Source organism: Anas platyrhynchos, chromosome 5 (genome assembly GCF_047663525.1).
Source record: "Anas platyrhynchos isolate ZD024472 breed Pekin duck chromosome 5, IASCAAS_PekinDuck_T2T, whole genome shotgun sequence".
Lineage (NCBI taxonomy): Eukaryota > Metazoa > Chordata > Aves > Anseriformes > Anatidae > Anas > Anas platyrhynchos.
In genome coordinates this window covers 30,214,981-30,237,456 of record NC_092591.1, presented here as the reverse complement: position 1 = coordinate 30,237,456, position 22,476 = coordinate 30,214,981, and the positions used below count along the sequence as shown (strand labels likewise).

At 54.8% G+C, this 22,476-nt stretch overlaps 1 protein-coding gene across 5 annotated transcripts in view; it reads right to left on the bottom strand.

The window, feature by feature from the left end:
• MYRF (myelin regulatory factor) overlaps nt 1-15,833 on the bottom strand; it is a 61,162-nt gene extending 45,329 nt beyond the window's left edge. The window contains exon 1 of one of the 5 annotated variants that reach the window (XM_072038583.1): nt 15,576-15,833. In XM_072038583.1, coding sequence (XP_071894684.1) covers nt 15,576-15,621 — 46 coding nt within the window. In that variant the 5' untranslated portion in view covers nt 15,622-15,833. The remainder of the gene's footprint in view (nt 1-15,575) is intronic. The other 4 variants (XM_038179663.2, XM_072038585.1, XM_072038584.1 and 1 more) reach the window with 4 other exon arrangements.
• Nucleotides 15,834-22,476: the final 6,643 nt, after the last annotated feature.

Genomic DNA, 22,476 nt, shown 5'->3' with positions numbered 1-22,476 from the left:
ACCTGCACCCTCTTTTTTCTTGTCTCAGTTTGCATGATTTATCTCCATACCTTTACCTACTAAAGAACCTTCTGCTCTAAGAAAGCTACTTCTCAGCAAGGCATTCAGGGACTAGCTCAGTCGCCTTCATACTTTGCCTTTTCCAGAGCTAAACTAAACTTCTCTAGCCAATAATAAAAAAGGCTCAATTAAAATGGTTATTTAAAATAAATAAATAAATAAATAAAATTAGAGATTATTGCCATACTGGCTATTTCCATATAGACTTCAGACTGAATGTTGTTTTGTGTTTTTGTTTTGTTATTTATTTTATTTTTATTTTACTTGCTGTTTGTATTTTCTGACCAACTGTGAGCTTTCTCCTGCACTGGAACATAGCTCCCGCACCAGGGATTTAGCAAACAGTTACCAGACAATACAAATCAGATACGGAACGTGCCGCTTGGATCCCATCCACCCTGCGGGCTCTCTGTGTGTTCTGGGTCTCACTTCAAAGCAGCATGCTGTCCGGAGCAGCGCAAGCGAGGAGAGGGAAGGTGCCTGGCATGCTGCTGGAGGACGTGGGGTGGGGAGGGCAGCAGAGAATATTCACACAGACTAGAGGACAAGGAGGTCAGCCTTTGGGAGGCACTGGCTGCGTGTGTGCCTGGAGGCAGAATGGCTCCCAACACACAGAATGAGCAGTGTCCACACAAAAGACAAGTAGAGGCAAATTCTGGCACTGAGAGGCGGGCGAGATGTACCCAAAGCAGCAGAACTGTGAGACAAACCTCATAGCAGCACGGCCTGGGCTGCAAGGGGCAGATGACAGCGGGTGAGAGGTATATATTCAAGTAATGAGTGCAGAAGAGATGCACAGGGAAGGTCAGGGACCTGGGAACCAAGCCGAGAGCCCTCTCCTGGCACCTCAACCTGGGCAGACCTCTGGGAGCCTTCCCTCCTGTCCTTGGCACGGAGGCCAAGTTGCAGCAACAGCGGCTGCTGCCCAGCGCCGCTCACCCAGCTCCTGCCACGAGAGCAGAGTTCACACGCAGCTCCCGTGTTGCAGCACCTGCTGGGAAAAGCAGGTCCCGGGCGAACCAGGCAGCCCGCTGCCAGTGCTGTGACACAGTCAAGTTACGAGGGAAGGCAAATCACACGAATCGCGTGAGTCATTAGATCAACAGATTAACAAAACTCTTAGAGCCTTCTGTCCAGGCCAGCACAAGGTCACTCACTCCCAGCTTGCCCCGCGCCGTGCGTCTGGACTTTCATCGCTTCCATTCGGGAGACAATGCCGCAGGCCCACACTCAAAAGTCTGGCTTCTCTCCTCGAAGGCTGACCTGAATGCTCCCTTTCTTATCTCCAATCACTGCCAGTGCCTAAATAGCACAAGGATCTCACAGCTGGGCCATTCACTATCTCCTAGCCACAACTGCTCACAGGCCAACTCCTCCGGTCCCGACTGCCATCAACCTGACATGATCTGTCTCCTGCGACTGTCTCCAGCCTGTGCACCGCAATCCTCTCACTATCACCTTCCATTGCCACCCCAGCATCTGCCACAACCAGCAGCAGGAAGGCAGGCTGCCTCTCTCCCTGGCAGTATCTCTGGAATTATTTTTCCCCAGGTGCACCTCGCTTTGCTTTCCAAAAAACGAGGCACACAGCTTCAGCTGGGCAGAACCACAGCTCTTCAGCTGACATCATCAGCAATGGTGCAAAAAGCCCAGCCTTCCTGCAAAACATGCTTTTTGTCTTTCCGTTTGTGGTACCAGCAGCATCTCGAGGTTGCTGCAGACACCTGTTAGTGAGGTGACTGTAACAACATGCTCTGGGGCTGCTAGGACCAGGGCTGTCCATTCAAGTCCCTGCCCTGAGGGTCTACAGGCTTGAATTTCTGCAGTGCATTTCACTTAATGCCAAACGACATCCTAATTAGCAACTTCCCCTGCGTGGAACTGGCAGGGAGAACACAAGAGAGATCAAACGCTGCATCACTGACAGAGCTGAAATACCGCTGCTTATACCAAGACGTCAAAGAGCAGTGTAGTTACTGGCAGAGCCCCCCAGGACTGGTACCAGCACCAAAGCCATTCAGCATTTCTTACTGCTGATCTCCGCCTGGCAAAGTTTGACGGTGGCACACTGACTGGTGGGATAGCAACAAAAAGGAAAAAATATATATATATTCATTCTTACAGAGCGTCCTGAATCGCCACCTGAATGCAGCATGTACAGGCTGGGAAACATATAAAAAATTTCTAATAGAAAGGCTCCAGTATTTAGGACTAACCACAGCCACACAAGTCCTTGCCATGACATGGCATCTCTGGCGGTGACCGCAGAGTTCTCTGCGCACAAGCATCATCAAGCAGACATAGGAGAAATGGTCCTGGCTTTCTGCACACCACTGCTGGAGTCCACAGCCCGCTCGGTGCAGAGGAGGATATGGAAATATTGGAGAAGCTTTGGCAAAGGTTGAAGTAATGCTGCCAGGGATGCATAAAAGAAGCTTTACCAAAGCAGGTCCCCGCCTGGCTTATTTGTTGCTGGGAGGCTGAGTTGTGGTGGTTCGATCCTCACATGTAGGAGCTCACATTTGGAGAAAGCACTCTGCTGGGAGCGAGCTGCAGCTTCACAGAGAGGATATGGCAGCTGGCGTGCGAGATTTGACAGTGTCAGCCACGAAAGGAGATGTTCCTGGCAGGGAAGAGCAGCTCTCCACGAGGGGTGAAACCCGCGAGCCGGGGCCCATCTGCTCCTCCGTGCCTGCAGAGCGCAGCCGCAACAGGCCCAAGGCCCTTGTGCACGACTGCAGTACAGACACATCCTAACATTACTGCTCACCATCTTGGGACCTGTCAAAAACCACACCGCAGAGAGGCAGCAGGAAGCCTCTCAGCAAAAACACAAGAAGCTCAAGGAGACAAGACCAACCTTGCTCAGCACAGAAGGCCACCACCATTGCCTGCTCACCGACTGTCCTTCAGGTTCCTCACATCACTGGGTAAAGGTTTCAGAGGTAACTAGGTGATTACAAGTTGATTTAGGATTTTCCGCTCTACAGGAACAATCTGGGAAATATTTTCCTATTTCCTTAACCCCACTGTAGCTCGCCAGTCCTGCCAAGGGACTCCTGTTGGCTAAATTCATTCAAAGCACATGTTACTGCAACTCCCAAACTCGCAAACTGTCCACAGAAGGGGAGCAGAGAGTGCACTGACTTTGTCCCGCTGCCCCCAGCGCCAGCACAGCGTGTGGGGCTCATCCCTTGCCCAAAGGCTTCTCACAAGAGAAGTGCTAAAATCCACCACGGAGCTAAGCTCCCTCCAGGGGCTGCAGGACAACTCCTTGCTGACTGTGAACAGCAGCAGGAGCTACGAGTGAAGGATGACAGAAGAGGCTGGAACGGCTGCGGTGGTGGCTGTGACCAGTTCTGGGGGGGAAGTTGAGTCAAGAGCATGAGCGGTGAGAGTCAGCCACCCACCCACCCCCATGGCAGCACAGCCACTTTGCTTTGTTACCCCACTCTCTTTTGTGACAGACCCCAAAATACCTTTGGAACAGCACGGGTGTAACCCGCAGCCAGGCCCTACCCCAACAGTGACCCGCTGGGCTTCCTCGGGGGGCTCACTGTGTGCTGGGCTCTGTCACTAAACAAAACACCCCTTTTGCAGGTCCCTGGGTGTCCCCTAGCAGTCTCTTCACACACTAGGAAAGAGCAACACCACATCACCACTCATGTATGTCAGCGCTTTTGCTTTAGGTCAAGAGCTGAATTAGACGGGGCATTTGGCACGATATGCCACTCAGGGAACTTCCCGGAGCCCTTCCACGCCGCTGCACCTGCAGATTGGAAGTGGGATGCTTTTGTCCCGGAGAGGCTGACCATCCGCCTGCCCCCCGTGTCATCTGTGTCATCTGTCCCCATCCTGCTTGCCACAGCAGGAGGGTCACGAGCCATGCGGGGACAGTAACTGCTGTCCAAGGTACCGCTGCTCCTGCACACCCGCTGCCGCACCGGAGGGGAGAGCTGAGATGTCTCTTTCCCTGGACTGTTCGCACCCACCGAGCAAGCACAGCCATCTCCATAGGCTGTTTTTACAGTACTGGCTCATAGAGCATTGGACCCCACGACATCTCTGCTCACAAGAGGAGAAGGCAGTTCCCAAGATCACTGGCCTCTCAAGTCTTCGCAGGGGACTACACTGATGCAGGTTTTTAAAGGTTACTGCAAATGAATTTCTGATGATCTGTGCTAAGTCTCTTTTACTCAGTGTCCCCCAGGGAAGTCCTCAGCCCTAGCAGACTCCCAGGGCTGAGCCAAGGGCAAAGGCTATTTTGCACAGTCCAATTGAATGTATGCTTTCCTGTAAAAGCGCCCAGCTACAGCTATGTTTTTATTTATTTGTTTTTTAACAGCTAAAACACAACCCCACAAACACACATGATGAGAAGTCCCACAGTTCTCCCAGCAAGGCTCGGATGTGAAGATCAATATCGTGGGTAAATTCTCACTGGCAGCAAACACAACCATCCCATTGTTCCTCCACTGCTTTATCAGGAGGTTGTGCTGCTCAAGGCTGTTGCATGGGTCAGGCTAGAAGACCTGATAGTCCTCTTTGGCCTGAAACTCAGTTAAGCATCATTATTTTAAGAAAGGGTATTTCCGAAGTAGGAAATACCAGAAAGTAATTTTATCAGAAGATGCTGCCACTTATGCTGGGCCTTATGAAATTAGCCAGGAAAGAGGTGCAAGTAGCGCTAAGAACAGAGGCGAGAGGTCACTATCCCAGGCAGTCCTCAGCTGTCCCTGTAGGTAGGGAGGCTCATCTTCCACCCAGATCATCACAACTCGAGTACAGAGCCTGCCTCTCGCCGCCAGCCTGAAGAGCTGCCACACAGCCAGCGGTGAGGGCAAGCACCTCAAACTTCCCAGATGCTCACTGACACGAGGCTGCTGGATTTATTAACAGTCCCATGACATTGCGGAACAGCAAAACGAGATTTAACGCTGCTCTCCTGCATTGACAAAAACCAACATCCTGACCCCTTTAAACAACAGGTTGGCCACTACACAAATTCTACAGAAGCTGGGTTTCATCCCTGCCAAAAGAGAGAGCTCCAAACATTTTCTTCAGTGACCATCATCTGGGAGCAGCCCATGTTCCTGAAGCTCATTCCCCTTCCCATTTGCTACCGTGAATTGTTCACTGGCTGGTCGTCGCCAGCTCAAAACACAAAATAGGGACACATCCGACCAACTTTCTCCATCCCGTTCCAATCTAGCTCTCAACACTCACTCTGTGTGGTTTAGTTTCCCAAACTGCAGAGAAGAGGGCTGACATAAAAAGCTAAATAAAACCTCGCTACCACTCCCCCTCAGAGAGCCAACTGAAAGCACGCCAGCCTGTGCATGAGGGGCCAGACCTCTGCTAGTGAAAAGCACTGTGAGTGCCTGGTGAGGCATTGCTCTGCACCAAGGGGGGCAAGTGTTTGTGGTGTCTGGTACCAGGCTTGCAAACCACCACAGCCCACTGTCACCGGTACCATCCTCATCTCTTTCAAAGCCAGACTTGGCTTGGGTGAAACACGGCAGGTTCTGGACAGCCCAGCGGTACAATCACTGACTTATTTGCGCCTTGGCTAAATTGAGAGAACTGTGCTGAAAAGTCACATTAAAAAGCTGTAAATTTCAGTACAAACATCTATCAGTGACCATCCATGATCTGTTTCAACCACAGACACCTCCTGAGTGTAACAGGGACATAGTGTCTGCGTCTGAAAGCAGAGGAGCAGGAAAGGTCCCTGCCCTGATGTTCCAGAAGAGCATCCTGTTAGACTGCATTGACTTTTGACCAGTTTCCCCTCTCAAGCCCCTGCAAAACCTCCAGCAGCCGAACATTTCATTCCGGGACGAGAAGCCCTGTCTGCAGGTCCCGCATTGCTCTACCTGGTGTTCCTTCAGCTCCCGCAATGCCAACAATGAAATTAGTTGTGAAACATCGTTTATCACCCCTCTTTCCCCTCTGTGTTTTCCACTATGCTGCATGTAAAAACTCATCACCATCCAGCTGTCCATCCCAACAACCCCTCGTGAGGGTTGAACTACAACAGGGGAGATGGACGGGTGCCCTCCTCCTGCCCACCCAGAACTCCCCACTGACCTCAGGCTTCGATTCGGATGGGATCTCGTCAGGGAAAGGACTGTTTCTGCTCTTACACTGAGCTGAGCATGGATCATATTGTCAGCAGGCAGCCGACTGTGAAATGGCTTGATGGCCCTTATAATGCCCTTCTTAGGCTTTTGCTTTACTTTAAGCAGGTGTTTCATTTCCAATAAAGTCAAAGCGCGCTTTTTAGTGCTTTATTGAATCAATGTCCATAACCATTGCTTGTCATAACAGAAGAGATAAGCCGAGATCAAGCTCACTGATAAATTGTTTGGTTTCCTGTTTATCTGGATTTCCAGCAGTTAGCTGTAATCCGCCCAACGGAGTAAAAGTTATAAATGAAAGCTGTTTATTAATAAGTATTGTCAGGCATACAAACCAAGCGAATCTGCATATTCCAAATTAAGTTTTATGCTCTCTTTATGCAACGTTCACTCCTCAAGGCTGCAAGCAAGAGTGGCTCTGCACGCTCTACAGTCCTTGTCATTAAAACATACAGACAGACAGACAGCTTATAGGACCTAGGCTTCCACCTCTTTGGGGAACTGCCTGTGTCTTCCCCAGATCCTGTCCCATGCCCACCCCACACCTTCTGCATCATCTCCTCCGCATCAAGTACTATCATCTTCTCTTTGGAGAAGGAAATCAGATCTGTTTGGCACTCCAAGTCTCACGAGGCAATACACCACTGCAATGTTAGGGTGAGAAGGAGAGCCTACAGAAGAAAAATTCAGTCCCAGCAAAAACTGCTTTCATCACCCTTTTCTAAAAATCAGAGACATCAAAGGCTAGACCATGGCTGTTGGCACTGCATGTGCCTCTCAGCTCCTTACTCACTTCTGGTCCCGTCCCACTCTGCTTCCCTAGCCTGCTCAGTCTCTATTCACACTATGCACTGGTTTGCAATCACAGCCCCGCTTGTTTTGCTCTTCCCAGTGATGCGGTTTGTGACTACTCAGGGCATAATTCAGTACATCTCCTTCAATACACTGCAAATGAATAATGAGAGCAGCAGAAAAAAGGGGATTTGATTGAGCAAAAGAGATGAGAGATGGAGAAAGGGAAGAGTGGGGAAAAAGGAAAAGTTTGTGCAGTCTAGAGAGGCCAGGAAAACCGTAACCACTGCAGACTGATGCCAGCTCTTCTTCCACTAAGCCTATCACAGCAACTGGGGTGTGAGAGAGAAGCAATGATGCAGCACCAGAGGGAATGGTTCCCACCCCTGCCTGCAGCCCTGCACATCAGCCCTAGCCCTGGACACGTCATGGGTTATGATCACAGCTGTGCGGCACCACACCAGGACCTCATCCCCCTGCTTCCCCCTAGCCTCTGCCCTCAAATCCCGACAACAAGGCTATTTAAAACTCTGGTCTTGGCCCTTCCAACCAGCCTCCTCCCCAGCAAAGCCAGTGAGTGTTTGCTCTCATCCCCCAGCAGGTCTGGTGTCTCTCTCTGCTTTGTCCCGCTCTCCAGCCCCGCAGCCCTGCTCCTAGACCTCCCTTTCGCCATTTTCCGTACTGGCATCAAAACAAAGTTCAGGGAGATAAGCGCAGACCCTGAGTATCACGTTGCACTTTCCCTCGGGAAGGAAGCCTTTCATTCAAACATGCCTTGAACGTGCCCTGGGGCATGCTAGAAGGAAGGCGTGCTGGATGTGCAAGGATTTAAAGCATGCCAGTCAGGAGGAGCAAGAGGTTGTATCCATGAGACCCGATGTGGGAGCCAACAAGTAGCCAAGCACAGCATCCAAAGCAACCCACCCCCTACATCTAGGAGCACCCTTTCTCCCCACGCACAAGGGTCTCCTCCCCTGGGCTCTGCACCTCCCCTGCTGGTCCAACAGGCTCATCTCTCTGTCCACCCTGAGCTCTGGAAAAGCCCAAGGCATCACGGTGCAGGATCTCTCTCCTGCGGGATGCTGCCCCCTGAGCGGGCGCACAGGAGAGGCAATGGCAAGCACCAGCTTGGGCCCAAGAGCCACGAGCCCCTTCCTGTTTGTGTCTCCAGTCACAGCTGCTCCCCTGTCCTCTGGCAACGCACATGCTAGTTAATCATTCCTCAGACACATTTAGCTTATCGGAGGGTGCAAAGTCCAAGCCCCTACCAGCAACACCACTGGAGAGAGGCAAAGGGGTTACCCAGTGAGCTCTGCCACAGCAACACCACCCCGAGCAGGGAAATCCCAGGCAGAGGTGCACTGTGGGGACACCAAGCCACAGCCTGGGACCCTGTGAGGGTGGCACCGAGGACAGGCAGACTCCAACAGCACTGCTGTGGGCCAGGGGTCCGTAGGTCACACAGCCTTGCACCATGCTGGCACAGCTCCCAGCTCCAAGGAGTGTTTCGGTCTCACCCCAGCCACAAGGCCGCAGAGCAGGACAAGGGCAGCACGGTCCCATCTCATTTCCATCTTTAGGAGGCTTCTTCTGGTTTTATTTCTCACCAAATGACCATGGGTAGAGAGTGACAGCAGGGTAGAAAGTGGCGTGGAAGCAGAAAATAAGAAGAGGCCACAACCACTTGGGTAGGGATGTACGTCTGGGCAGTGCCCAGCTCTCCCAGCAGCTGCTCCATCCCAGGGTCCTTGCAGCCAGCAACACAGCAACTGGGATGAGTCCGGCCCCAGACAGACAGCCCCAGCAAACGCTTTGCTCTAGCAGAAAAGTGAGAGGGCAGAGAGAAACCCTGCCTTGCCTACAGCTCCGTGCAGCTGGTGGGTTGCTGGTCACAGGACACCAAAGAGGAGGCTCCAGGGCTCCACAGAGGCTTTCACCATCTCTCCTCAGCCCCCGGAGTTCATCAGGAAGCTGCTGAGATGCTCTACACTTCCAAGTGAATGTTTCCAGGTCACAACATCTGCTTTTCTTCCCTTACCTTGCAAGCAGCCTTGATTCCAGTGAAGAAGCCAAAGCAGCTGGTGCCCCTGCTCCTCGTGGGGTCCAGACACCAAAAAACATGGATGGGCAATGGGTGGGCTTTTGGAGAAGTTGGTGGTGCTGGTTGTGCATGAAAGCTTTCCTCCTCCAGACTCTACAGTCCCTTGGGCCTCTCTGTGAGATACCACAGGACAGATGCCAGCACACATCCCAGGCTGAGCTCAGTGAATGATTCTCAAGCACCAGCTCCTGCTTTGTACCTTAGGGGGAAGCTGGCTTTAACCTCCTGGGCAGGATCCACACCCTTAGATCCTACTCACATCAGTAGTCCTAACCCTTGTGCCCCCCAAAGCCACGTGAGAGCTTCCACATCCACATCTGCTCTCCAAAAGACCCGAACCACTCGCTTCCACTGCTGCCTTCTTGCACTCATGTCTGTGCCCAGCTCACTGACATCCCAGCAGAGAAACGCTCCCCCTGCAAACACCTCTACGAAAGGGCAGCACCAAGGAAAGCAGAGATCACGTCTGTGCTCCATGGCACAGGCACTTCTCCCTCAGTCCTGCCAGACCCCCAGTCCTCCCCCTCCTGTCGGCCATCTCCTTCCCTCAGCAGCCCTTGTGCAATCCCAGCCCAGGAGCAGCCCAGGTCAGCTCTGAGTCACCAGCACGCCCGTTTCCACCAGCCCGCTCACACCTCCCTTCATCTTCCCTGATGCCCCCCTCTCGCTGCCACCTCCTCTCCTCCCAGGCCCTGCCTGGTCCCTGTCCAGCCACGGCTCACAGGACGCCGGCCTGCGGAGGACACATTAACCACAGCACGGGCAAAGTACCTCTCGCCGACCCCACTGAGCCTCCGCGGGCGTGGGCGCACGTCGCTGTCTGAATCACAACCCACCCCTTATCAGACATCCTCGGGGACCCGCCCTCCTACCAGCAGCTCCCTGGCCTCGCTCCATCTGGATATCCCCCGTCCTTTTCCCCCAGGAGCTTTGGGGAAGCTGAGGAGAGAGAGATGCCCCCGGGGAAGTGCCAGCACACTCACAAGGCTGCTCTGGAGGCGCCAGCCTTGCCCCGAGAAGCAGACGAGGACAAGTGCTTTGGCTGAAGGCTCTCAGGACCTCCTGCTGCTGGCCCTGCCGGGATGGAGGCAGCAGCTCCCTCTGCCCAGGAACACCTCCCAGAGCTGCAGAGGGCTGCTGTGAGCTCAGGAGAACGCTTTTCTCTCCTCTCTTCCTCCCTCCTGCACCCAGGGCCTGGGATGGAGCCGTGCTCCCCAGCAGCCTCGCGTTACCTGCCCTCGTTCAGGACATGTGCTGAGCAGATGCAGACACCAGGCTGTCGGGTAGGGGAGATGGAGGGCAGAGATGGGAGGTCCAGCGAATAAATCACGCTGGAAAAAGAGATGGAGAGGGCAGAGAGGAAAGAAAGCTGAGCTGTGGAAGGTAAGGAGGGATCTGTGCAGTTACCTGCCCGGATCCAGCGCATCCTGAGCATGGTGAGAGCAGATGTCAAGCTCCCGCCGTGTCCCTGCTCTCCCCCTCTGTCATTATGCTGCCTAGCTCAGCTCGTCCAGGTCCCAGGGCTGCTGCCTGCTGGTTTTTCTATTCCCCCAGTGAAGAGTGGGAGGGCCAGGGAGGAGGCTGGGAGGCTGCTGCTGCAGCACTCTGGGATTTGGGCCTGCGAGGGGATTACCAGGAGGGATGGTCATGTGTTTGTGCTGTACCAGGTTCCCCAGGACCACTCTGTCACGGGCTAACTCTGCTCAGCAAAGCACTGTGCACAAAGCCTCTTACCTTCCCCGCTGCACCAGCCCGGCCCCAGGGAGATGGTCACACTGCAAAGCCACCGCTTCCCCGGCCAACCCTCCCGAGGTCTCTGCATGGAGCACCTGGAGCAATGCACAGCAAAGGCCACGCCGTGCTTTTCGTGTGGAGCCTGTGATTCTCCACAGCCTTTCACCAGTGCTTCCCCTCACTCCTGTAAGGCCAAAGCTCTGCACAAGCACTGTGGGTCTTCCTTGCTCCAGCGCAGCACCAGAGCTCCTGGATGTGCTCAGGGATGCAAGGGCAGACAGCAGCTGGACAGGCAGAGGCTGAACAGCGAACGTGAAACCCAGCTCACAAAAAGCCATTCCACTCCGTAACTCAAAGGAACCACTCTGATCCTCTGTAGTTACATCACTACGTCAAGATCTGGTGTCAAAAAATGCTCATGGAGACAGCTGTCCTGGCCCATGGCCGGCTTCTGTCCCTTCTGCTACCTCTCTTCTCAGCCACAGGAGACCACCAGTCTCCTCTCTGCGCTCCTAAATAGCCAGGAAGCCTCCAAAGCAGCCTCTTCCTTCTCTACAACTCTTTTGTGCACTCCTCCAAGGTTTGTCCCCCGGCAGAAACAAGGTCGCCATGTGCTCAGCAGTCCCTGGTGAGCTGCAACTCACAGCGGGGGTCACCAGCACTGCCAGCAGCAAGAGCCCCTCCAGCTCAGGGACGCCTTCCCCAGCATTTTGGCCAGCTCTGAAGAAGACAGAACGATTCCTCGTCCCTCAGGCTCACCGCTTTGCAGCTTCACATTGGCGAAAGCTTCACTGGTGGAGTCCTCTGCTGGTTCCTGCCCATCAGCAGGTCCCCGTGCGGGCGTGCAGCACACCCAAGCAGCACGCAGACACAGCCCTCATGACGCAGCACGGCGGACAGGGTGCGAACCCACAAGTCCTGGATTCAGCTCTCGGCCTCAGCCCCCTCATTTCCTCTCTCTGCACCCAGGGAAGACGGGGCGATGGCCCTGACCTCCTCCTGCAGGGCAGCATTTCCTACGCACACGTGGAAAGTGCTCCGTAACACACAATAAAAAGCACCAAGAAAGGAACCAATACCATTAACACACATACGCAAGCACTCCTACGGGTGAAAACATTCACTAATACAAACACGCTTGCTGCCTCACTGATAAACCGCCCGGTGCTCGCCTGCTCCCCCCGAGCTGGGAGACTCCAGCGACTGCCCCAGCAGCGAGCACAGCGCCCTGTGCGCAGGGGCACACGGACACACGGCCGCCCCACTTCCGACTGCTCCAGCCACTGGTGCACAGCAAAACATCGTGAGGACTGAGATAAATCTGCTGCATTTCACGGCTCTCACTGAAAATCCAGCCCTTTTTACTGTCTTTCCCAACTGGAGTTCAACTCAAAATCCTCTAAACTCTTTGCGTTCGCTATTCCTTCTCCATCTCTTGCCCTATCCCCGTGCAGCCATCTGCCAAACCGCCCACTCCCCTGCCCCCCAAGCCCAGCTCTGCACATCTTTCCCGATATACATTCTTTAACAACCTCTTATCTCATAAATTAGCCGAGAGAGAGAGGGATCCCGAATAGCTGAGCTCTGTCGTAACTGTTTCCCTTACGCGAGTGGTAGGCAGGGAGGAAGGTAAGGTTTCTCGCAGGATGCCAGCCAAGGGTCAGACACTTTCAACTCCCTACTTTTCCTTTGATACAAAATACAAGCGCTCTGGATAAACACTCCCAATACTATGGAAAGACCAAACTGAGCTCCTTTACCTCCGTGCCAGAACCCCCAGCATCCCACACTCTCTCCTCAAAGCTCTCCCAGCCGCCTGCCCGCAGCTCTCCTCACCTTTCTCCTAGTCCTTTCCCAACATCAGAGCAAAGTCCTAGACGGTTCACATCATTCTTCTGCTTCTCCATCCTTGCCAGTTTCAGATCTCGCTGTCAAAGAGCAGACAACTACACCCCAGGGAAATAACAATACCCTGCCCCAGCAGATGCCCAGAGCCTGCTTTATGAAAATCAGGGCCCATCCCTTGAAGGTGAGAAGACCAGAGCCAGGACCCTGGGTCTTGGCTGTGTTTGCTCCCCAAGACAAGCCCCACTCTGCAGCCAGGAGCCGCAGCACCGTCGCCGCAGCCACGCACCAGGATTTGCCCTCAGCAGACACCAGCTCTCTGCCGCACCTCGGGCGAGCACAGCCCCCACTCCCCAAAAGTCTGCGAGAGACCAGTTAATCCTTGTCTGACACTTTGAAATACCGAGCGCTGCTCAAGCACTAAAGGATTACTCTTAAATATGGTGGGGTTGCCTGCAGCCGACTCAGGTATTGTGCAAACCAGCTTCAGGCAAATGAAAGGGAATTCCCTAATTATTTCAGGGTTTTCAGTGTACAGGAAGAGGATCCTTTAGTTTGAAATCTCCACTTGAGAGAAGATGCTCTGTGAGAAGAAAAATGATTTTGCTATAAAAGAAAACTGCAGTTTGAACACGTGTTCCCTGCAGGAAGGGGAACAGCACACACCTTTGAAGAAGTTACAGGGTAGTAAGGAAGCCAGTTCCACTAATGAATTTAGCCCTATAAATTAATAAACTCTAACAGGTCCTTTGTTCATCGGTATATTCCACATCCAGGAACCATTAATCCTTCCACACACCGAGATTCCAGGGCAAATCCAACTCTGTGCTGCAGGACTGGCCATTTCAGGCGCTGCCCTTCACTTCCAAATAACATGGTCAGTTTGGCCGCTGACTCCTTCAGAGCACCGCTACGGGAAGCGTGCACAAGAGGGAAGAGTCTCGCTCCTTCACCTCGCTGCATCAACCGAGCAGCAACCCTTCGCGCTCAGACTTTCTCCCCATTTCCCTTCTCGCTCAAGCACCGTGTCCTAACAGCCACTCCTTAACAGCACCAAAGGGACGAAAGGAAGCAAAGAGCCACACTGGGCTCTGCGAAAAAGCTAAGCTCAGAGAAGTTCTTCAAAGGAAGTCACACAAGTAAGCGAACAGCAAAGATGGGGACATCTCCTTCAGCCCTGGTTTTCCTCGCTCTGTTTTTACATAGACAAGATGTTTTTGGTTCGAGAAGGAGAAAGAAAGAGAACTAGAACGACAGAAAGAGGGAGAAAATAAAAGAGAGAAAGACAAATATAACAAAGAGAAAGAAGGAAAGATAAAGAGAAGAGTCCCAGGATAGTTGAGGCTGGCAGGGACCTCCTGAGGCCATCTCGTCCAACCTTCCTGCTCAAGCAGGGTCACCTACAGCACCTGGAAAGAAAGTCAGATGGACAGAAAAAGAAAGAAACCCTCCAGCCTAAGAAAAGATGCTCTGGGAGAGAGTGAGAGAGAGATTCCACTTTTTCAAGCAAAAACAAAAGGCAAACGGCTGAAGCCTAATGCCTGTAGATAACGTTGGGGTGCTGAGCGAGGGCAGCGTGGGGTGCTGGGGAGGCACACGGTGTGCTGAGGACAGCAGGTGGGTGGGCAGGGTGAGCTTGGTCCCAGTGGAAACCCCAAAACAAAACAAGCCCCCTGAAGGCTGAGGAGAAAACAGGCTGGGAGCACATGATAAGAACCCGTGTGGCGAGGCTTCCGTCCTCACTAATCCTGTCGCTCCCAGGAACCCAGAACCCAGCTGGAACAAAGAGGGGATGCTTGGGCCTCTGAGGGGATGCGTTGAGCAGCTCGAGCCTCCGCTCAGTCCCAGCCTCTCCGGAGAGCATCTTGTGCTTGTGGCACACCTTCCTCTCCCTCCACAGGTCCAGTCCTCCCACCAGCCAGAGGAACAGAGGGGCTGCGGTGCTCCCACCCTGATGGTGCAGAGCGAGGGCAGCGGGCAGCACGCTGCCCAGTGCCCCTGCAGCCAAAGCACAGCACCAGGACCCCCGGGGGGGTCCCACGCTCCAGACCTGACCCATGCACGCAGACAGCTCTCTGCCAACTACGGGCCGAGCCCCAGGCTGTGCTTCCACCAGCACCGGGACCCGTTGACGCAACGAAGCCTCACTGGGATGGGGGTGTTGTCGCCTCTCCACGGGCCCATGGCCCACGCAACCGAAACGTCCGCCTGGGAACGGGCCCACCAGAGAACAAGGGGCACACGGCGTGGGGCACAGCACCCAAGGGAGAGAAACAAAGATAGCGAGCGGGGAAGAGAAGCAACGAGGGTCAACCAGGAAGAGAGGAACGTGCCAACAAAACCGGCCCAGGGAGAAGCTGCGCTGAGCCAAGGGAGGGACAAGAAAAGGCATGGGGGTCCCAGCGGCACAGTGAAGCCCTATGGACCCCCCAGGTACCGCCAGCAACCGCGTCTCATCCCTGCTTGACAAATTCTCTTTGCAATCACTTTTCCACCCCGGGCTTTGGACTGGGCTGCCTCCAGTTCGCACTCTGGTGAAGAAGGCTGCGCTCTGTGATGGGGTCCGGGCTGCGGGCGGACGGCAGAGCCCTGCAGACACCGGCTGAGGGATGGGGCAGGGTCCCCTGCCAGCCCCCCGACGGGCGCCGAAGACGGGCGACGTCCCCGCTGAAGCTCTCAACGGGGACCCCGTCCCGGGGAACACGGGGGGGCAGAAACTCGGCCCCGAGGCGAGCCGAGGGGGGGAGCAGGAGCCTCGACCCCTGCCCCGAAGTGGCTGCCAGGAGCCCGGGTCCCCGCGGGGCGGCGGGCGGAGAGCGCAGCGCTGCCAGCCCGGGGGCGGCTCCGCGGGGCCCGGAGGATGCGAGCCCGGCCGGGACCCACCACCCCGGGGCTCCGCTTACCTTCAAAGAAGCGCTGCAAAGCCTCCGTCTCGTCCACCACCTCCATAGCTGTGCCATGCACCGGGCGGCCGGGCTACTGTCCGCAGCGGGGCATCCCCCGGGGCCGCTCCGCAGCGCTCCGCAGGGCTCCCGGAGCCGCCGGCCCGGGCTCGGGCTCGGGCTCGGGGCTGCGGCTCCGCGCTCCGCCTCCCCTCTCCTCCGGCCCCGGTCCCGGCCCCGGTCCCGCTCCGCCTCCGCCGCCCGGAGCCCCCCTGGCGGCCCCGACGGGCAGCGCAGCCCTGGGGGGGGCGGCCCCGCATCGGTCGGGGGGCGGCCGGCGAGCGGAGTCGGGGCGCGGGGTGTAAATGAAGTCACAGTTGTCCGAGCGCAGTTAACCAAACGCCGGGCCCCTGCCAGGCGCAGACTGTGGGACCATTCTCTTCGGGGCAGATAAAGCGCACAATGAGGTTTTGTCCGTCCCCACAACCCAATTCAGAAGGGCAGATTCTCTTACATATATAAATATATTTTTCTCGCTCCCACAGCTGTGCAGTGACCAATTCTTCTCTGGGGAGGGGAGGGGGGCTGAGGTTTGGGGAGAGTAATAGGTCTATTATTTCGGGGATGGAAAGAAAGAGCTCAACAGCCCTTTTTTCTTCTCTCTCCCTCTTTCCATTAAGACAATTGTTATTCTCTGTTACCCCACGGCCCTTGTTCCTGGGCACACGCACTCACATCCCCCCAGCTTCGGGCACAAGCTGCGTGGGAAGGAAGCAAAACATTTTCTGTGCCGAAGTTTATTCTCGCCATGGAGCCCGAGGGCCAGCCCAGCCAGACCCACGGCTGCTCGGGGCCAGGCCAGGCACAGGGCCCTACCAGGTATTAGACCCCAGAATTAAATGCTCCTGGATCTGATGAAGGACCCCACCAAATGCAGCCAGGGCTAACTAGTGACTGGGTTGCTCTCCAGCCCCTGAGCTTGCCCAGATGTCTGGGAGGGAGGGGTATGTGTTAAAAATCACCTCCAGTCTCCTACGCACACAAGAAGTAGGTACACGCACAGTAAGATGCTCCTTGCCATAAATAAGGGTATGCCAAGGAGGCCCTTTAGGATCCCTCACGTCTCGCGTGAATCTCTGCCATGTTCCCATGAGTTCCCGAGCATCACCCGGACCTCTCTCCTGTAATAATTTACAGGAGTGGCAGGAGGGAGCCGGAGCTTCAGCTGCTCAGGCACAATAAAACAACAAGGGAAGGCCAAGGCTACTCTGGGTCACTTCGCTGGTGGCTGCCAAAGCCAGCAAGAAAACCTGTAAACAGCCTGAGCTGGCAGAAGATCAAGTCCCTGCCAGATATGGCGTTAGACCCTAAAGTTGAGTCCAAAGATGATCCAAAGACTTGAAAGGCGAATGACCCTCAGACCGATCCGCCTCGGATCCGTATCCCGCTGGATCACCTGCGCCGTTCCCTGCCTGGGATTCCCCACCCCAAGGAGTGAATTCCCGTGCGTTGACCGGCTTCAGGCAGAACTCGGTGACCTCTCTGCTCTCCCTCAGCAGCCACACCGCAGGCTGGGGCATGGCAGAGCAGCCAGACGCCGTCGTGCTCTCTCCCAGCTCACTGCCTCTGAGAGCATCCCGCTAGCGACTGGGACGCAGCAGAGCAGCTCCCAGCCACGAGTTTGCCTCTCGACAAACACCCCGTGTACCTACGGGGGGAGCAGGATAAACAAATGCTCGGCTCCATTGTCCACAGCACGGAGTTATCATAAGAACAAGCAGGCCGATGGCCCAGAAATAATTTCTGAAATAACTCGGTGTCTTTGGGCAACAGCACGAAGCTCGCCAGGTATTTGCGCACCGCGCACAGCCGGGGTATCCCAGACTCAACGTGGTTTCACCTGTGTGGTGCCATTACTGCCGTATCACACACTTCATTATCTTAGTAGTAAGAGGCGTCGGTGATTAATAACTGTTACTCCCACTTCTCACGGGGAAGGCAGAAGTCCCAGCTGGCAGCCCGGGAAACACAAGCCATGGTTTCTGGTCCCAAGCCAGTGCCTGATCCCTTGGACCGAACTCCCCCCCAGGGCTGGTGCACCCATCTTTGCTGCGCCAGGACCACTCAAGGTATCGGCTGTCCGCCCTTCTCACCTTCATTTTTTTCTTGCCTGTTTGGATCTCTGTCCCAAGGAGTGCTGCTGTCTCATTCCTGGACTAAATTAAACAGACAAGACAGTTTGGGCACGCGCTGCTGGTGGCACCAAGGCACGCACTCAGGCTCATCCCTTCTGGAATTGGGACAGTGCACCTGGTGCCTCGCTGCAATGAGCTCCCACCCTGGCATGTCAGGGTCGTACTTGTGCAACCCGCAAGAAATACTGCAGCGCCAGGGGATAGAAACCCAGCCCCCATCACAGGGGGCTGTTTGCTTTCCTTCCCGCTGCCTCCCCTCTGCCACTCTCCCTCCCGTTCAGCCCGTGTCCTCCCGTTTCCCCGTCTCTCCCCCTCGGATACACACACACACTCCCTTCCTCATTTCCTCCGGGTCACGCTCTCTGTAAACACTGCTCTCTCTATGCCATGTGGTTGGTCGGGAGCGCGAGCCAAGGAGGGGGTGGAGGGATATTACTCATGGAAGGTGTGGCTGTTGCTCCCTCCAGCGCTAAATTTCAAAGTCCAATTGAAAACAAAAAAAATAATTCAGCAGTGCCCCCCGCCCTGCCTCGCACCCCAGCACCCCAGCAAGCTTCTCAGACACAGCCCTAAGTCTTTTGGGTCTCTTTTTACCTTCCCTCAGTCCCTGTCTTGGTGGCCAGGTTAGCAGGCACATGCCCCCAGGAGCCAAAACCAGCAGCCCAGCTGAGGTGAGGTTCAGTGGAGCAGGGTGCTTGGGCACCAGGCGTGGGGTTGCCTTGATGCAGCTGTGCCATCAGATACCAAAAAAGATGCTGGAGGTGCTGGAATAGTCGGTGTCTCACACCAATGGTTCCTGTGTTACGTATTCGGCACGTGCACACCCGTGGGTTTAGCACCTTCACGATATATCAGTTTCAAAGGTGGTTTAGGGCCCACTCGGGTTACAAGAAGTGACGGTGCTCAATTCCACCACAGAAAAAATCAGGGGCAGCGGGGCGTGCTCATGTCAATGCAGTCGTACACCAGCAGTCTTCGTGCCTTGTTCCTTTGTGTCCTCGTGGGAAGTGGGCTTACGAAACCGCCCTGTGCTTGCTGCTGTGCCTGCCCTGACTTCAGCCTGTGCTGGTCTGCCTCACCAGCATTTCCTGGAGGCACGACTAGGGCAAACTGTAAACATTTTACATGCACTAAATAGGACATACTGACGCTTCCCCGTGGACCCTGTGAATTGTGTTCAGGTGGTCTCCTTAGCTACACAGTTTTGGGATGTTTCCTTTTGGATATGTCAGCCAGGACTCGGATTCAGTCACACTGCACATGGTTAAAAAAAAATATAAGGCACTACACACCGGGCTTAAAAAGCAGAGAAACAATAATATGGCCAATCTGTCACCCTTGAAGCCTGCGAAGAAGGGCTGTAGAAAGCAGGCGATGTTATTGCCAGTATTAGCACCTGTATAGTGCTCGGGTGAGAAGGGAGCTGCTGCGTAAGGGCTTCATGCGGGGCTGGTCCATGCAGCCTCCCCCGAACTCTGCCCGGTTCACATCTCCTCGGGGCTTGGAGTCAGCTCAGCCCCAGGGGCTGTGCAGGACTTGTCTTTCCCATGGTTATCTGGCTGCACCGAGGGACAGGGAAACTTCTCTCCTTGACCCCACCTGACTTCCCTGGGGAAGAGCTGGTGCTCTTATCTGCTGTGACAATGCTTCTTTGAGCCAGCCAGCGAAGTCAGGGCGATCTCACGGTGATCCAGAACCTTCAAGCCCAGACTACAGCTTCGATTAGTAACGCCACGGGAATGCAGGCAATGAGGGGAGCCAGCAAGCTGGTGACGAAGCTCCTTCTCACGTAGCACTGGCCTTGTGCACCCGTGTGCTCGGTTGTTTTACAATGCTTAGGTTTGTGGGACGGTGCTGGCAGGCAGGGCTGGGGAGCTCACAGATCTCACCAGCTCTCTAACCGGTTCGGGGCACTTTGGGAAACCCTCACGCAAGCTTGGGAAGAGCTCATCAGATTGACTGACCTGGTTAAGGAATTTACAAAGCCCACAGCTGGATTTCAAGGGCCGCAAGGCAAGTGACAGTGCTTAGGAAAGACTCTGTGGGTGCAGGATTCAGACTTGCATTCTGTACAGCAAATCCCTGCTGCTATCCTAAGTAATGCTTTCCAACCTTACCAGTGCTCCTGAAGTGCTCTCTCTCCTGACAGGTACGTAAGGACGAAGTGCCAATAGGAATCAATGGGGGGTTGGAATCAATCCCCATCAGTTTTCAGTTGGAACCAGGAAAATAATAACACCCTTAGCCAGCGTTTGAGGCTGAAATCCCTTAAGGTAACATAGTGTAGTGGGATGCAGAGAGGAAGGATGCTGGGATGGAGGAAAAAGTATTTGGAAACCTCACTGAGACAGGATGCAGCAGCTTGAGGCTTGCAGCCAAAGGCTGGTGTGCAGTCTCTTGGATGAGCACGGCTGAGAAGGGGATTATTTTGGGTCTCAACAGCAGAAGGCAGGTGGGATGGAGGGTCAGGTTTTGACCTACACTGTGGTAGTGGCCAGCAAGATGCTGCTGCTGGCATACGTAAGAGCAGTGGTATCAAGCAGAGGATGCACAGCACAGGGTGCGAACTAGCTGGCAGGATTACAGGGCGTTTCAGGTGCCTGCTGCTCTCTCCCATTCTTACCTCGCTCGATGGCCTCAGGCAGCAGGCACTGCGGTCTGGACGGCTCAGAAGGGAGACAATTGGGGGAGCACACGTGTGGCATTTCTGCTGAGCTAGGAGCACAGGGGAAAGGATGAGAGCCTTACCGCTGCTCTGCTTCCTGCTGCCATACTCTATCAGAACTTCCTTTTGTTGAACTCAGACACCTTCCTCCTGTTCCTGTAATTGGGCTTTGCCTGAGGACACAGAAAGGCAGAGGGAGATGCAAATAGAGCAGCGAGAGGTAACACCATGCAGTACAAAGGAGAGTGTCATTCGCTCGGGGGTCATTGGCCTTGTTAGCTCCAACGCCGCCAATACGGTTATCACGGATGTGTAAGGTACATCCTAGATTGCTCTGCCAGCACGCCGGGAGCAGCCTGCTGCCTGCAGAAGCAAACCCACTCCTCTCTGCTCTCCCTCTATTGCCAGACACCCCTTGCCACACCTCCAGCACTTCCCAGCTCAGCAGAGCTCACCCTGCTCGCACACAAGGCGATGCTGAATGAAGGCAAGGTGGGAACGGCCAGCTCTCCGTGCTCCCTGACATTTCAAACCCACTCTCCCTTGAACGTTGCTGACCTAACTGGATTCGGCAAGTCTAAATAGGCCAACTGAAGAACCAGGGATCGCGCCACAAGTCCAGTCAGTTGATTTCTTTCCTCCATTTTGCCCTTACACAAAGATTCCCACCTTCAAGACCCTTTCTCCTTACCCTCCAGCCTCACACAGCAAGCATCCTTTTCTGTGGGCTCCTCTGAGGCAGCCAGCAGGCAATCCTATGAAATCAAGGTATGCTGAATTCTTCCCCCAGCCCCCAAAATGCATCTCTTCCCCTCCGTGGGTCTGGCTGTCTCTTTCTCTCTCTCTAAGCTGCCCAGCAGCTTTCATCTTTGTGTTATAGCGTCTCCTCGCCTCAAACACTGCTGCAATTCTTCCCCTTCTCAGGGAGCGTGGTTATTCTGGGAGCCCCCTGCCAGCTGTGCAGAACGAAGGCATTTCATAATGGAAGTTGTGCGGCCACCTAAACAAAACACTGCTTGCTCGGGCTGCCTCTCACTTGCAACTCCTGCCAGTTTCTAGGCAAACTGGAACTCCAGCGGGCCTTGCTGGGAGCCGCTGCCTCAGCTCAAAGGATGCAAAAATGCTCAGGGAAGAGTCTCCATTCCCAAGAGCTCTGATTTGTCTTTAAAAAAAAGAAAGGGAGAAGATGAGCACACACTCATCCATGTCCAAGCATCTTGGCCACCCGGGCACGCAACCACCACCAAGTGGACCAATGCAGGCAGGTGGAGCTCGGCCAGCCCAAGGAGGTCCAGACCGTGGATTCTTCCTCAGAGGAGCCTCCTTTTGCTGAGTCCTTGTGCAGAGGCTGCAAGCCTCCCCTGTGATCAGCCAATGGCCGGGGTGAGACAGCAGAGGATGCAACCTCACCCTTCCCCAACGCCCCGTACACACCCAAGGTAGCTCCCACACTGCTGGAGGCGGAAGCTGACTGCTGCAGGCTCGCTCTGTTATCTCCTCTTGGCAAGAGAACGGCGCTGATAAATCGCTCGCTGGTTATTCATTAACTGCCAGAGGTTTGTTCCCAAGATGGAGAGAACACCACCATTGATTTAGAAAAAGGATAAAGGAAGGTCACCAGCAAGGGACACCCATTCTGGGAGACCTCTGCGCCCTGGCACCCCAGCTGCTGCCAGGAGCACAGGGGCTCGCATGAGCACTGCTGGGATTCAGAACAACCAGGGCAGAGAGGGGAGCATGAGAAACTTGAAAACTCCTTGGGAAGGTGGGAAAGGAGCTCCTGCTGCACTCCTTTTCCTTTTTGGGGCTTTCCCCACGGAGTTCGTGCCAGTTCACGGCACTGCTGAGGTCTGTTATCCCCAGGCCTGCACTCAGCAGCAGCACAGCAAGCAGCGGGAGCAGGCAGAAGGCAGCATTTTCGGGAACCCCTACAGAGGGCAGGTGCCCAAGGCAGGCAGCACAGTGAGCACGGGCACAGCACCCTCTGCTGCAGCTCGGCCGAGCGACGCGGGGCACCACGGAGCGGGCACACCAACCGCAGGCAGGGAAGCATCGTACGCCA